The following is a 16,217-nucleotide window of genomic DNA, read 5'->3' as shown; positions in this document are numbered from 1 at the left end:
GCCGTTTGGCTTGTTTTGTGCACTAAAACTGTTTTTGATTTTGTCGTTAAATTTGTTTTTGTTTAAACAGCCGTATTTAAAAAAAATAGGGACTTGGAAAGCGGTTTCAAAATTGGTTAAACATAATAAAAATAATTAATTTTTTTGTGACATAATTTGCCGTTTGGCTTGTTTTGTGCACTAAAACTGTTTTTGATTTTGTCGTTTAATTTTTTTTTTTGTTTAAACAGCCTTATTTAAAAAAAAAAATAGGCACTTGGAAAGCGGTTTAAAAATTGGTTAAAAATAATAAGAATAATTAATTTTTTTTCTTGCATAATTTGCCGTTTGAATTGTTTTGTGCATTAAAACTGTTTTTAATTTTATCGTTTGATTGTGATAAGAAAGCTTCTTAATTTTGTGAATTTTAACCATGGTGATTATTGTTTGTTTAAACTTCAAAGTGGTACATAAAGAAACCGGGTTTGCTTTTCTACTATATTATTATCCTTTTCTTATAAAAATTATTGAACATTAAAAAAACAAAAAATTGCAAAAAAAAAATTTTTTTTATCAAAAAAAAAATTATTTTTTTCAAAAGTAAACTATCTCATCTTAGAACGGCAAAAAACGGCAAATTTTGACATAAAGTCTAGTCGTTTGTCTTTGAGTTTGGAGGGGTGCTTCACTAACTTTATATAAAGTTGGCAAAAAACCTTATATCTAAAAAAATACCAGAGCGACAAAATTATTTTTACCACAACTAACTAACGGCAAATTCATGGGTATATGCGACATTTTTTCTTGATGTTGTTTCGCTAACTTTATACACATCCAAATTTGACAAGGGATGAAAATCGTTCCACATTACATCACATTACTTTCCCTAAAAACTTCCATTGCCCTCTTAAAATCACTAACTAAATTAGCATTAATTAGTGCAATTTAAACTAGGCCTATTAAGCTCTTCATTTAGAAATAGTTTTGTCACTTTATTTTCGCTACCTAAATTTGTACAATCCTTGATCCTGCAAAGAAATACATTTATTTCCTCACACAATAACTTAATACTATTCTTAAACCTTATAGCCCGTAGTCATAGAGAAGTTCTGAAAAAGGTTTAACGTTGAACTAATTAAAGTACTCATATTTCTTTAACTGCTGAGTAAATTTTTTCTCTTCGTATGAATAGCTCTGTTCTCCATCTTAACAAAAAGCTGTTTCTAAGATGTCTATGATTGACACAACTTAAAAATCTATTCTAAACTTAAAACTTTATATTCACGATAATGAGTTTTTACTTACGACTATGACTATGTGCCAATGTGATTTATTTCTAAAATGAGCGTTGAAACAAGTGTATGCTCACTAGGGTGGTCCAAAAATGTATGGGAGAAAAGTAAAATCGGAAATTTAATGCTCTCACCCCCTAGGATTGTTCTATACCGAAAAAAATATACCCCTGTTTTTTTATTTTAAAATCAAAATATATTTAGAGGTCGCTCAAAGCGCTCAAAGTTTCCCATGTATTTTGTATGGGGAAAAAAAGACTTTTCGTAGAAATGGCATAGAATCCATGGAAATCAAAATTTTTCAATCTGAAAACTCTGCATCTCTTCAGAAGACTTCAGAGAATAATGCCCAATTGTTTATTTAAACGTTTTTTTAATTTAAACTATTTTTTCTTTTTTTCTTTTGTATATTTCTGTTTGTATATTTGATTTTTTTGGGATATTTCGGAGACCCTTAAAAAATAGTTAAAATTAAAAAATGTTTAAATAAACAATTGGACATTATTCTCTGAAGTCTTCTGAAGAGAAGCAGAGTTTTCAGATTGAAAAATTTTGATTTCCATGGATTCTATGCCATTTCTACGAAAAGCCTTTTTTCCCCATACAAAATACATGGGAAACTTTGAGCGTTTTGAGCGACCTCTAAATATATTTTGATTTTAAAATAAAAAAAACAGGGGTATATTTTTTTCGGTATAGAACAATCCTAGGGGGTGAGAGCATTAAATTTCCGACTTTACTTTTTTTTGGACCACCCTAATGCTCACCAAACTCTTCGATCAAAAGATCATGCAACGATGTTCAATCATTTGGTCGCTTCCGCCTTACTACATTTACGGCAGGTCTTTTTAGCGTAGTAAATATTAAATTGAGGAAAAACCGCTGATCTTCAGGAGATTGAGCTCCAGATATTATTTTGTCGATGCTGCACACAAATAGTGCAAGGGACTTGACTGACATCACCATTAAAAAGTGTTATTAATTTAATATTTTGCAAAGCAAATTCTATTCGTCGTATTTAAAACGTCCAACTGCTCTTCAAAATGCATTCAGGAACCAGAATGAAAGATATTTGATTATGGGAAATATTCCTGCTCGAAATCTTTGAATCGCGGACTAGGAAGTTTAAGTTTCCTATCTGCGCCAATAAAATACTAAAGATTTGTATTTGGTTGTTTCTTAAAATTTATTTACAGGTTCAACAATTTTCACAAATCTTAAAAGTAATATTTTCAGTTTGAAATATTTTCCCAAATGAATACAAAAAATGAAGTTGTGTATATTATTGAAATAATCATAAAAGCTTTTTAGATAACAAGAAATTCATCACATCTTAAGACGGTAGAAATAGTATTCCCACGACAGCCGGTTCTACGTACCGGAATGACTCGGGTTTTACCCGACCAAGGGCTGTTGTTTCGGCGACCTAGCCCCGTTTAGGTCGGCGAAGTATCTCAGAAGTTGTTCGTCCATAGGGCTACATTCGCTCCGTTTTCTTCTACTCAAGGCTGGCATCGAGTCAAAACCTACACCTGCTGTATATGCCAGAGACGACTACACCACAACTTCATCTCGGTCAAGTGCAATGCTTGCGAGGGGTGGAGTCACCTCAGAGTTTGCTCAGGACTACGGACATATCGGCAGTGGACCACGTCGTTTGTGGCCTCCTGCCGCTCAAACTGAGCAGCCTCCACGGCTAACCCCAGTCCACCTGAGCAGTCCCACACAAACACCACAGCACAACAACATAACACAATAGACTACACCACAACCGCGACAGACCACAGAACACACACAACCGCACCACCACCCACACGCCGCCGCCAACAACTCTTGGTTCCTCCTATAATCTGCACGGTATGTCAGACCAGGATATTCCGTAATGTGACATCAGTCAAGTGCAACACCTGCCTTGGCTGGTGCCACTTTAGGGCATGTTCAGGTCTGCGCACCACGCGAGACTGGACGAGGAACTTCGAGGGCCCGTGTTGCGCTGCACGGTCGCAAACCTCAACCGCGACGCCACCTACCACCACCACAGGGCGGCAACCACCTCAGCAGCGCCCACAGCCAATGGCGACACGACCACACACATCTCTCACACCCCGCATCACCACACGTCTCCCGAACCACATGAAGCTCCNTGGTGAACGTAAGTTCCGCAGGGCTGTCACCGCTTCTTCAGCTCGCTTCGTACCTGCAGGATGCATCACTGACCCACGTCCAAACTTCCCTGCCGAAGCGGCTGTTCTAGTCGATGAGCGTGACAGCCTTCGNCAGGAGATAACCGTCTTTATGGGAGGGCATGGTATACTGATAGCTGCGGTCCAAGAGACGAAGTTACACAGCAATTCAACATTGTTGAATTGTGCCGGGTACAACGTGCACCGTCCAGATCGCGAGCGAGATAATGGTGGTGGCTTAGCGTTCATCACGCACCACACCGTGCAGTATCGTCTTATCGAAGCAGACATCGACCGCAGGGATACCACCCTAGAATGTCAGGGCATTGCTATCCGGTCAGGCGATGTTGAGCTCGAAATATTGAACGTTTATATACCCCCTGTCACCTGCTGCCCAGCAGGATATCACCCTGACATAGGTGCGCTTCTCAGAGGTGAAAACCGAATGGTAGTAGGTGACTTTAATGCGCACCACGATCTTTGGCATTCAAGAATGTCAAAAGATCGTAGCGGAACAGATCTGCCCATAGTCATCCCGATCGATAAACCAACCGACTTTGCTTCCGCGGAGCATCGAACCTATATCAACTTCTCCAAAGCTGATTGGATAGGCTTCGCGGAATTTACTGCAAACACCTTCGCTGCTCTCCCCACACCAACCGACGTCCACCTTGGTGAACGTAAGTTCCGCAGGGCTGTCACCGCTTCTTCAGCTCGCTTCGTACCTGCAGGATGCATCACTGACCCACGTCCAAACTTCCCTGCCGAAGCGGCTGTTCTAGTCGATGAGCGTGACAGCCTTCGTCACGCCGATCCCGGAGATCCCCGTATCAGGGATCTCAACGCGGAGATTCGGCAACTAGTGAACGTACATAAGCGGACGAAGTGGGAAGAACATCTGAAGACCTGTAACTTCACCTCTGGTGTGAGTAAGCTTTGGTCGACCGTGAGGTCACTGTCCAACCCGATGAAGCACGACGACAGAGTCGAAATTTCTTTCGGCGACCATGCCTCGTCGGACCCGGAGCGATGCGCGAGCTACTTTAGCCGGCAGTTCATACTGCATCCTCCGATGGACAAAACTAAGCGTCGAGTGACCAGAAGGCGTTAGTAGCGTTAGACCTGTCAAAGGCTTTCGACACTGTCAGCCATTCCACGCAACTAGAAGATTTAGATGCTTCCTCTCTCCCACAGAGGCTCAAACGGTGGTCGGCAAATTATCTGAGTGGTCGACACTCGTCGGTAATGTTTAGAGACAAAACGAGTAAGCATAGAAAAGTAAAACAGGGGGTTCCACAGGGTGGTGTCCTTTCCCCGCTACTGTTTAACTTTTATATTTCAAAGCTCCCTCAACCACCAGAGGGAGTCTCGATTGTCTCCTATGCCGACGATTGCTCGATCATGCGCCAATGATTGCTCGATCATGACCTGTGTTCGAAAGTAAACGGATAACTCTTCGATCTTTCTCGCTTCTTCACTGCAAAGTGTCTAGCCCTCTCCCCTACGAAATCCTCCGCGACCCTGTTCACAACCTGGACGAAGGAGGTCAGGCTACCGCTGGGGATTCACGTCGATGACACACCAATTCCGACGGTGAATAACCCCAATATACTCGAAGTAACTTTCGACAGCCTGCTCTCCTTCTCTGCGCACACGACCGCTATTGTCAACAAAGTACAGAACCGCAACAAAGTCCTCAAGTCGCTAGCCGGCAGTACTTGGGGCAAAGACAAAGAAACGTTGCTGGCAACATACAAGGCAATAGGCCGGCCGGTTTTAAACTACGCAGCACCAGTGTAGTCGCCGGGGACTAGTAGGACGCAGTGGATGAAGCTACAGACAGTACAAAACACAGCACACAGGACAGCAACCGGATGCCTCCTGATGTCACCAGAACACCAGCTCCATGACGAGGCGAAAATGCTCCCAATTAGGGAGCATAACACGATGCTCTGCAAGCAGTTTCTGGTTGGGAGCCACAGATGTGGCCACCCAAACAGACAGCTGCTTGCAGAGGAGCCCTCGCCAAGGCACGTCAGGAGGCATCTATATGAACTGACGGACGAAGTCCAGAGGTTCATTAAGCAGCCTCTGGACCAGTCAGCATACCGACAGGCCCTGAACGGCATTCACAGGGACCCAGTCTCGATTTATGTAGACTCTAGGCCAGTGAATGCCGTTCTAGGTACACAAACACCGGACAATGACGCGACGGAGCTCCATCTGCCTCGGGAGACTAGAACAACAATAGCCCAACTTCGCTCTGGCTACCGCAGCAGGCTAAACTCTTACCTGAGTAGGCTAAACGCGGATGTACCGAATGAATGCCCGGCATGCGGAGAGACCCCTCACGACTCGAAACATCTCTTCGCATGCCCGGAAAACCCTACAACCCTAACGGCGTCGTCCCTGTGGACCGACCCCATAGAGGCTTAACGCTTCTTGGGGCTGCCGTTAGTGGAACTCGCCGACAACGACTGAGATATCAACCGATCTGAGCGGGGTTGTTGTAGCCGCTACAACAACAACAGTAGAAATAGGACATAGTATATTATTTATGTACATATATATGTGTATAGTTTTCATGTGTTTTTTTGGTTTCTTACAGCCTCTGCATATTGAAGCTTTTATCAAACAACCTCGTCGGCGAAAACGAAGTACATCATTGGACTGCCAAGAAAGTGATCATGAAGTCCGTTGTTGTCGATATCCTTTAAAAGTAAATTTTACAAATTTTGGTTGGAACTTTGTTGTTGCACCAACTTCATTCGATGCATACTTTTGCAATGGAGAATGTAAAGTTGGATATCTGGAGCAGTATACTCACACACACATCGCATCACTAACCACATCAGCGACTCCTTGTTGCTCTCCCACCAAAATGAGTCCTCTGAGCTTACTTTATTTTGATCAAGATCACAATTTAGTGTTGAGCACCATTCCAAATATGTCGGTAGAGAAATGTAGCTGTTCATAATCAAAAAAAAATAAAATTATTGAAGAATTACCATATCTTAAAAGTACAGTGCTATCTCGGTAATCCGGACACGCTCTAGTCCGGGCTCATTTATAGTCGGGACACTGTTGATTTTCATACTGTCATTCATACCCTATATTCCGGACACTCCAGTAATCCGCACGACGGTAAGACTCAGGATGTCCGGATTACCGACATATCCCTTATGAGCTACCTTAATACATGTGCGCATAGATACATGTGTGTGAAAAATTTTGTATAGGTGGGGTGCTATAAAGCAAAATTTGCTTTATCTCATTTTTGGATGGGAAATAATACCAAAATCTGAGGTTTGCTTTATTTCCAACTAAGATTTACTGGCGGAAGCAAATACATACGTTAAAGTAGGTAGAATTTTACCTACTCTTCAGACTTCTAAATCTGAACATATGTATATTCGGTAAAAGCAGCTGGGTTGCAATAACATTATTCACAATAAAACCATAATGGCTATATTTCTTCGTTGCGATTGGAAATAAAACCACAATTTCGATATGGAATGGAGATAAAGCGATTATGGTTTTATTGCGTTTTTTGAAATTTCTGTTTAGAAATAATAGAAGCCTTTTTGCGCGAGAGAATATTTACAACAAAGGAACAAATTGTAAAGACATTTTCAAAATAAATATATGTACATTAAATTGGATTTTTATAAAAAGTAAAACTGCAGTATTAAAATTAATTTATAGATGACGTAGCCCTTGTAAATTATTGTGCCTAAGCGGTTAAGTTCTGCGGCTCTTATAATCTCCTCAAACATCAAAATAAAGAAATCACAGCAAAGGGAGTCACCTTTTCTGAAACCTCGATTGGTATCAAAAGGATTGGAGAGGTCATTTCTAAAGGGAGCTGGTGGTAAAATACAGCGACTGCGTTATAGATCACATGTTATACGTATGATGTCGAAAACATCGATAACGATGTTTAACTGGACGGTAGTGAGCCAAATTGGGGGTAAGTATGCACTGATAAAAGAGCAGTATGCATTATCAGCAAAGGTGCCGACGGTGATTCCTTTTGAAGTAGGGAGGTCATATGTGTAGACTAAATATAGGATGGGGTCCATATCGCTTCCTTATGGTACGCCTACTCAGCTTTCATGAAGTTTGGACTCTATATCCTATGTGACGAAAAAGTTGGGATTTTTAAGGTAGGGCTAAATAAATATATAGTCATTTATTGGAAGTGTAGTTTTGTTTTATAAAGTAATTCATCGTGCCAAACGCAGTACAAAAGTTCTGTTCGATGGATGCACTAAAAGTGTAGAACAGTGAAATGAAGAACACCATCTGACATTTAGAGCAGGCATACGTTTAATGCGAGAAAAAGCTTGATCGAACGTTTTTTTCTTACACTATTATTTAGAACTATTATTTACTCAACCTTAAGAAAGAAGAAAAAGAGATTGCTTTAGCAGATAATGAGGGAAGGGTCAAATTAAGAGAGGCAATAAGGGTATTCATCAAACCTTATAAATGCATTGTAAACAGTATAAACTTATAATTGTGTAAACCTTATGAATGAACTGTCAAAATTTGTATGGGAACTCGTTTACACATTTCTGATCAATATATCCAGCGATTTCACTGAATAAACTTCCCTGCCAGCCACGGCTAACCACTTTCCCCTAAAATTCAAACCATTCACCAACACATACCCAACTTTTTTGTCATCTCACCCACACACTCAAAAGTTGTCGAAAACAATTTCCATAAGTAAGAGCAGCGTAGCTAATAAGAATTCGCAATCTTATTAGAACTATATGCGTTAGAGCGAGCAAGTGAAAGTAAGGCGAAATTTGACAGCAAATTTCAAATTTGATCCTAGTAGGCTGCGAAGAAAATATCAATTTCGCGCGAAATTTTGGAGGTAAGAGGAATTTGTCAATTGTAGTTTTTCTTTTATAAAATATATATTTTATATATCCCAACATCAGGAGCGATCAAAACCCAACATCTGGAGCCATCAAAACCTTGAAGGTAAAAAAGACTTTAAAGTTTCCCAATGTAACACCGTTTGGCTGAGTTCCAGGTTGGTATATTGCAAAGCATTCGCCTTTTTTATTTCTAAATTAAATATAACTAATGAAAATGTCCAATATGCGCAACCATGATTAAATGCCGAATTGGAACTTAATTGCGCAAATTGGTCATTTCCATCACTTATAGTTTAGAAATAAAAGAGGCTGGTGCTTTGCAATATGCCAACTTCTGCCAGCGCAGGGCACTTGCTTATGGAGTTCTGCCGACGTTGGGCATGACTGGTTTAAATATTAAGAAACGCGGTTGCTCCAAGTGCAATGCAAATATGTATGTACTTTTGTATGTTAAAAGTGCAACTAGGTAGATATGTAAACAACAAAAAGTGTGGTGCAATAAATGTGAAAAGTGCAGTAGAATGTCTGTTTTCCTAAGCGCAACAATATAAAAATCAGTTTCTTTTAATTCCAATTAACAGCAAATTTACTTAATTTGTGCCAACTGAGTTTAATGTAAATTGTGTAAATTATCATTTCGCGGTTGTTCACTCAAGAATTGATGCGTTTTTAAAAACAGTAATTTTCGGTCATGAACAATATTTGCATCCGCTGCATTTGCATCAGTTGTTCTAGTTGCAAATACTGGCTAGGTACCTACGTTGTATATGCACATACATATGTGTGGAGATAGTTGCAACTGCATTAGTGTGTAGATATGTATGCAGTTAAACAAAATAAAGTGAAGTGCAAGTACATTTGTACAAAGCGCAGCTGCAACGACGTACATGTGTACATACATATGTAGGAAAAAAGAGGAAAGTGCAGTGGAAATATGTATATATATAACGCATTTTGGAAATCAGTTGTTCTCTCCGTTTAGGTACGATATGTGAAACATATGTAACTATGATTGACATGCATACGTTACAATATGTACAATATGTACAAAGTACAAAACCGCGTATCGTCGTTCTGCAAAACCGCGTAACTGCCAAAAATTGGATTAGATAACCATACTTAAAACTTTAAACGACGATATGTGGATTCACTTGGCCATAATAGACAGACGTTTCAATGAAAAGTGTTTATGTTTTTTTGGTTTTGTTGCGATTTAGTTTTTATTATATATGTATAATTTTTTATCAAATTTTGTTTTTATATTTTCTTTGCAGGTCGTGGAATACAAACAGTACAAGCCAGCGGAGATTATATATAAAAATTTTATCTGTTATTAATTTTATTATTATAGTATCTAATATAATAATAATATTATAATAATAGTATTATAATATAATTATTTATATTACTACTTTAATTGCTATTATTATCTTTATTAATAGAATTATTATTAGATCGTACCTTTTCTAACCTTGTAAGTAAGGAAAAAGCTTATTATAAAGCAACAGTTGCGAAGGTTCGCAAACTGAATGAAACTGATAGAAAGCGATGATATTCCATCCACGAGTAGAGAAGCATTTTGCCGCGGAATAAATAGTGGTCTAACGTCCAGCACTATGGAAGTGTTTCCTGAATTAGATACCGAATATAATAGCGATGATGACAGATAGCACAGAAGAATCTGCAAACAAAAACCTAAGCGAGGAAATTTGTAGGGGGTTAAAAACGTGGGCAATCAAAAATAATATTTCGCAAAATAGCCTAACGGACCTCCTACAAACCTTACATAATGCTGGACTTAACGGGTTACCTTTAACTGCAAGAACCATTTTGGGTACAAGTAGAAAAATAGTTCAAATTCGACCTTTTCCTGAAGGTGAATTTTTGTATTTAGGAATACAATATAATTTTAATTTCAAAGATTTTGATTTTTTAGAAAATACGGAAAGAATTTCAGTAGATGTCGGTATAGATGGTTTGAAATTATTTAAAAGCTCTAATAGGGCATTGTGGCCCATTTTGGGGCATGTAGAAGCTTTTCCTAATTCGGTCACATTTACTATTGCCTGCTTCTCAGGAATGAGTAAGCCATCCCATGTTAATAATTTCCTTGCTGAGTTTTGCGAAGAGATAAAAATTCTAAGTCAGAATGGTGTAAGGGTGGGATCTAAGCAGGTTTTAAAAGAATTTAGTGTAAGACTTTTTACATGTGACACACCAGCTCGCGCCTTTATAACTGGCGTGAAGTCACACACTGGGAAAAACAGCTGCCCTAAATGTCTTCAACAAGGACAGTATTTACAAAGAAGGGTCTGTTTTTCTCAAAACGTTGGTGAATTAAGAACAGATAGTTTGTTTAAAAATAGAGTAGATATAACACATCATTTAGACGAATTTAGACAGTGTGAAATCTTGCTAGAATCTGTAAATATTGGCATGGTTTCTCCATTTCCGTTAGAACCCATGCATTTAGTTGACTTAGGAGTAACTAAAAAACTACTCCAGTTGCTTATTAAAAGAGGGAACGTAACAAAGATGAATGAAAAAATATTGTTTCTGAATAAGTTCGTTCCCTCTGAATTTTCCAGACTCAGTCGAGATCTAAATGAAATGAGCAACTGGAAGTCGACAGAATACCGGCAATTTTTATTGTACTCGGGGTTGTTTGTTTTGAAAGACTGCATACCGAATAACTTGTATTACCATTTTCTTTTGTTGCATGTAGGTATTCGCATTCTCTCTTGTGAGAAGTCTTGTCAATTAGAATCTAATGTCGCTAATGAAATGTTAAAAGAATTTGTAAAGTTGTTTAGTAATTTTTATGGCGAACATTTAATCAGTTTCAATGTCCATGGTCTTTTGCATTTAAGTGATTGCGTTAAACAATTTGGTCCTTTAGACAATTTTTCTGCATATAAATTCGAAAATTATATGCAATATATAAAAAAAATTATTAATAATCCAAATAAAATATTGCAGCAACTATTTCTAAGAATAGAAGAACGAAGAGATATTACGGATTCTAGCAAAATTACACAAATAGATAAGTTTATTATAAATTGTAAAAAAGAAAAAGATAGTTTCTTCTTTAGTAAAAAAACGGGATCCCTAAAAATTGTCAACCCACAAACCCAAACAGACAGTTTTGGCGTTGTAGTTTGGACAAAGGTTGGGGACATTTTTAGGGAGCCCGTGGTGTCCTCATCTGATTTAGGTATTTTTGTAGCTCAAATTATAGATGAAGACATTCAAATTATTAAGAGAGAAGATATAGACCATAAGTATTTTGCTATTCCAGTAGGGAATAAATTTATTTTAATTCCTATGTTACATAACTTATTTTATAATTTTACTTAGGAAGAAATGGAATTCAGTTTTATAATTGATGGAGAGGAGGAGCCGGATATCAGTCAGGCTAATGGTAAGAAGAATCAGTATTCATTATATTAGTGAAACTCTCCTAATTGAAACGTTCTCATTGTAGCTGGAGTAACTCGCCGTTTCGACGTGTCCTTTTCTCGACCGTATGGCCTCCCAACCTGCCGTGGATAATGACTCAGGTACATTAAACTAGCAACATACATATGTTGATTGCATTTTTAATTTACACATAAATTTTATGAAATTCAACAGCGCAACAACAAATTTTGGCTGCCCTTGCAAGAGTGGAGACTCGGCAAGGAGAAATATTAAAAAGGCTTTCCGCCGTAGAAAACGCCCTTGCCGAGAAGGTAGGCTTTTTAAATTTAACAAATGTTTAAACTTTGTTTTACACTTTATTTTATTTTCAGATGCCCGAGCGTTGTGAAGTTCAAGCGCAGGGTCAACTGCTGCGTGAATGTAAGGTGCTCTCTGCGAAAACCCACCGCAGTGTAAGCCGAATCACCGGTGACTTGGTAAGTGAAGAGCAAACTTTATTGCAAAGTTTGCTACCAATGTCATCGGAGGAGACACTGCATAAGGTGGAGGAGCACCTTCAAAACAAGGCACACGCTGACGCTATGGTAAGTTACAGTTCTGCTCAACAACGAGTATAGTTTTTTCTTTTATCAAATATATATATGTATATATTTATATGTATAAACTCTAATACATTTAAAGGNGGAGGAAACACTGCATAAGGTGGAGGAGCACCTTCAAAACAAGGCACACGCTGACGCTATGGTAAGTTACAGTTCCGCTCAACGACGAGTATAGTTTTTTCTTTTATCAAATATATATATGTATAAACTCTAATACATTTAAAGGCGGGCATCATCATGCAGCTAAAAACATCCAGGGGAACAGTGGAGAAAGTGCTGCAGTCGTTATTCAGCGACGAGTTGGTGTGGCTGTACAACTTCGATGGAAAGGCAGGGAAAAAGCCACTAATTAAATTAAAAACTGTGGAGCTAGTTCTCGGTAAGTGTTATGATATTTAAACAATATTACACTACTAATTTTTTAATACTAACAGCCGCATTTGCAAGTATGCACTCTGATAAAATTTTAGCAATCAAGCATTATGTAGTTTTAAGTCATAATAGATATAAGCAAAATCGAAGAAGATGCCAAAATAGTAATTAATTTTTTCTTATTTTCTCTATAGAGTGCTTCACAATTATACATCACCCACTTATTGAGAAGTTGCGATAATTTTTCATAAAAAAATTTAAAAATATACAAATTATTGGTCGCAACTTCTCAATAAGTGGGTGATGTATAATTGTGAAGCACTCTATATAATTGATTCGTAAATGTAAATATTAAAAAAATAGCTGTAAATATTAATATACAGTGGTCGAAATAATTATAAATATTTAGTTAAAGAATGAATTATATTTTTATAAGAAAATAACCTAAATTAAATACTTACATTACTTTCTTTTTATTTGCTATGTGCTTCGTTAATGTAAATACTAAAAAAAAAATTGCGAAAATAATAGATACTTACATACGTCACTTTCTTTTTATTTGCTGTGCTTTTTATGTGTTGAACTACTAATTAATGCAACTCTGCAAACCAATAGTGCATTTCACTCAATTTCTCATGTACAGAATTATGTATACAATGAACTTAACAATAACTAAATCATAGCTGTAAAGATCAAACCATTTTTGTCACAGGGAGTTGAAATAAAGAATTTAACCAGAACGGTCACGCGTTTTAACTCCGCTGCGTTAGTAGATCCGAACATAGGTTATGGGCCCAGGTAGTGAAACCTGGTGTTTAATTCGTGAAAATTAAAATATAAAATAAATTGTAAAGACAAAGTGTTACATTATTTTATTAAATCGGTTTGTTTGCTTATCCGGTGTTAAAAGCAAGTGCGCGGTACAATGGCGAACGCGTTGGCAAATATTGAAAAGTTATGTGGAGATAACTATACTACGTGGTGCATCCAAATAAAAAGCTTGCTAATCACATTAGATTTGTGGTCTGCTGTGGTGGACGATCCTCCAGTAGCAGAGGAAGCAAAAGCAGCGTGGTTAATAAATGACAGAAAAGCTCTTGCACATATAACGTTGAGCTGTAAGCCAAGTGAGCTTATACACATAAAAAATTGCGTTACCGCAAAAAGTGCTTGGGACGTTTTTAGCGGTCTTTACAAGTCAGACACGGCATGTCGAAAAGTTAATTTGTTTAAAAAATTAATTCGATTTAAATTTTCAAGTAACGGGAAATTTTCAGTTCAATTAAAAGAATTTTCTTGTATAATTGACGACTTGAAAGAAGTTGGTATAACGATGGAAGACGATTTCTTATCCATTTTGCTTTTATGTTCGCTACCCGACGAAATGGAGAATTTTGTCGTGGCAATCGAAAGTAGAGACACATTGCCAAAATTAGATAAACTCACAGCAAAAATATTAGAAGAAGAGCAAAGACATGGTGATAAGTGCAGCGGTGGAGAAATCGTTTTTTCGGCAAACGAAGTCAAGAGGCGTTACGGAGCTGGAAGCAGCAAAAATCATATAAACGGCAGCAGAGGTAGTGGCGGTGATGTTGGCATTGGCAGCGGAAAAGGTGGAAGCAGTGAAATCAGCGTAGGTGGTGGCAGAAGCGGCGGCAGCGGTAACGATAGCAGAAGCAGATACAGAAAAACCAACGATAATAGCAAGTATAGCAACGTAAAGTGTTTTCGTTGTGGGCGAAGAGGGCACATACGTTCCCAGTGCTCTTCTGCAGGCAACAACTCATTAGTAGATGAAAAAGCTTGGTCACTATTTGAAAAAGAGAGTGATTTCAGCGGTACGTGGATAATCGACAGCGGGGCAACGTCTCATATGTGTAAATACAAAAAATGTTTCATATCGCTTGTCCCTATTAAGCACAAAATTATTTTAGCTTCTGGTTCGTATATATATGCACAAGGAAAAGGCACGGTAGAAATAAAAACAAACTCTACAACAATAACATTGCGCGATGTTTGGTATGTGCCTGACCTACACTCAAATTTTTTCTCTATTAGTAAAGCAAGTGAGGGTGGTAATGTTGTGACATTTAAAGAAAATTGTGCGATAATAAAAAATAAAAACAATGAGACAATTTTAACTGCTAAGCTAGAAAGCGGAATATATGTCGCGAATGTATTAACCGGCAAACGTTCAGAAAGCGTAAATGCTATTAGTGATGAAGTGTGTAATTGGCATAGGCGGTTCGGCCATATTAATACAAATGATTTGAGCAAATTAGCAAAAACAAATATGGTGAACGGTTTGGACATTAAATTTCCTAAGAAAATTGACTGTTTTACATGTGCGGTCTGTAAAATTCACAGCAAACCCTATGCAAATTATGGTAAAGTGTATACAAAAGATGTGTTGGAGTTGGTGCATATGGACTTATGTGGGCCGATGGGTATTAACTCGGTTGGTGGCGCATCATACTTCATCACATTCATAGACGATTACTCGCGATATACAGCGGTTTATTTTCTGAAAAACAAATCCGAAGCTTTTGATATGTTTAAACTTTTTACTGCGAGTGCGGAGAAGCAGGTAGGCCGCAAAATAAAATCAATACGTAGCGACAATGGGAAAGAGTTTGTCAATTCCCGGTTCAAAAATTTTTTAAATGAAAGGGGTATTAAACATCAAACTACGGTTCCGTATAGCCCTCAACAAAACGGCGTCGCTGAAAGGGCTAACCGGACATTGGTCGAGATGGCGCGGTGTATGCTGAACGAGTCTGGTTTGCCGCAATCGTTGTGGGCAGAGGCGGTGAGTACGGCAGTATATATCCGAAATAGGTCGCCTACTAAAGTGTTAGAAGCTGAAACACCTTATGAACGGTGGAATGGGCGCAAACCATCGGTTTCGCATTTTCGAACATTTGGTTGTGATGCCGTGGCCTTACAAAAGGGTCCAAAGCAGCGCGCAAGTAAGTTTTTGCCAAAGGGGGTGAAACTAAAGTTCGTTGGTTATAATGCGTCAACGAAGGGTTATCGGTTGATCAATTTACAAACAAATCGCGTTACAATTGCGCGCGATGTTATATTTTTTGAGAAATCTTTCGAATCACACACACAAGGTGAGGAAAATCGGGAGGAAGAATTTTACGGCGAATATGAAGCAAATAAAAATGAAGAGCAGTTAATAAATGACCAAACGATTACGGAACGTGAGGAATGCAGCAAAAACGAAGAAAAGGAAGCAGAAAAAGAGCAAGAAGAAGAGAAAGATGATGAAGATACGGAATCGGATTATGAAGATTCGCCAAAAGTTAACAACAAGCGGAAGCGCGGACGACCAACAATTATACGAACTGGCAGTGTAGGAAGGCCAAGAAAGGTGTATTGCACGGGCGCTAGTGCAGAGATGTTGAGTAGTGTAATTGATAATCCTACCACGGTAAACGAGGCGCTTAATTCGACGGATGCGGAACAATG

At 38.3% G+C, this 16,217-nt stretch overlaps 2 protein-coding genes across 11 annotated transcripts in view; both read left to right on the top strand.

Annotated features, from left to right (window-relative positions):
* myo (growth/differentiation factor myoglianin) overlaps positions 1-7,920 on the top strand; it is a 152,483-nt gene extending 144,563 nt beyond the window's left edge. For 8 of the 9 annotated variants that reach the window (XM_017634868.1, XM_017634839.1, XM_017634847.1 and 5 more), the window contains one exon: positions 6,063-6,466. In XM_017634868.1, the coding sequence (XP_017490357.1) occupies positions 6,063-6,431 (369 nt within the window). In that variant the 3' untranslated portion in view covers positions 6,432-6,466. Of the gene's footprint in view, positions 1-6,062 lie in introns of all 9 variants that reach the window. The other variant, XM_017634885.1, reaches the window with a different exon arrangement.
* A 3,761-nt stretch (positions 7,921-11,681) lies between these two features.
* The window catches only part of LOC108378503 (uncharacterized), an 8,786-nt gene continuing 4,250 nt past the window's right edge, over positions 11,682-16,217 (top strand). Inside the window, exons 1-6 of one of the 2 annotated variants that reach the window (XM_017634799.1) lie at positions 11,682-11,767; positions 11,831-11,906; positions 11,980-12,077; positions 12,138-12,350; positions 12,594-12,747; positions 12,803-12,971. In XM_017634799.1, coding sequence (XP_017490288.1) covers positions 11,873-11,906; positions 11,980-12,077; positions 12,138-12,350; positions 12,594-12,747; positions 12,803-12,912 — 609 coding nt within the window. In that variant the 5' untranslated portion in view covers positions 11,682-11,767; positions 11,831-11,872 and the 3' untranslated portion in view covers positions 12,913-12,971. Of the gene's footprint in view, positions 11,768-11,830; positions 11,907-11,979; positions 12,078-12,137; positions 12,351-12,593; positions 12,748-12,802; positions 12,972-16,217 lie in introns of those variants that run through there. The other variant, XM_017634806.1, reaches the window with a different exon arrangement.

This window comes from Rhagoletis zephyria, unplaced genomic scaffold (genome assembly GCF_001687245.7).
Source record: "Rhagoletis zephyria isolate East Lansing unplaced genomic scaffold, Rhagoletis_zephyria_1.1 Rzeph_scaffold_00117, whole genome shotgun sequence".
NCBI lineage: Eukaryota > Metazoa > Arthropoda > Insecta > Diptera > Tephritidae > Rhagoletis > Rhagoletis zephyria.
This window is presented reverse-complemented; position numbering and strand designations above follow the sequence as displayed.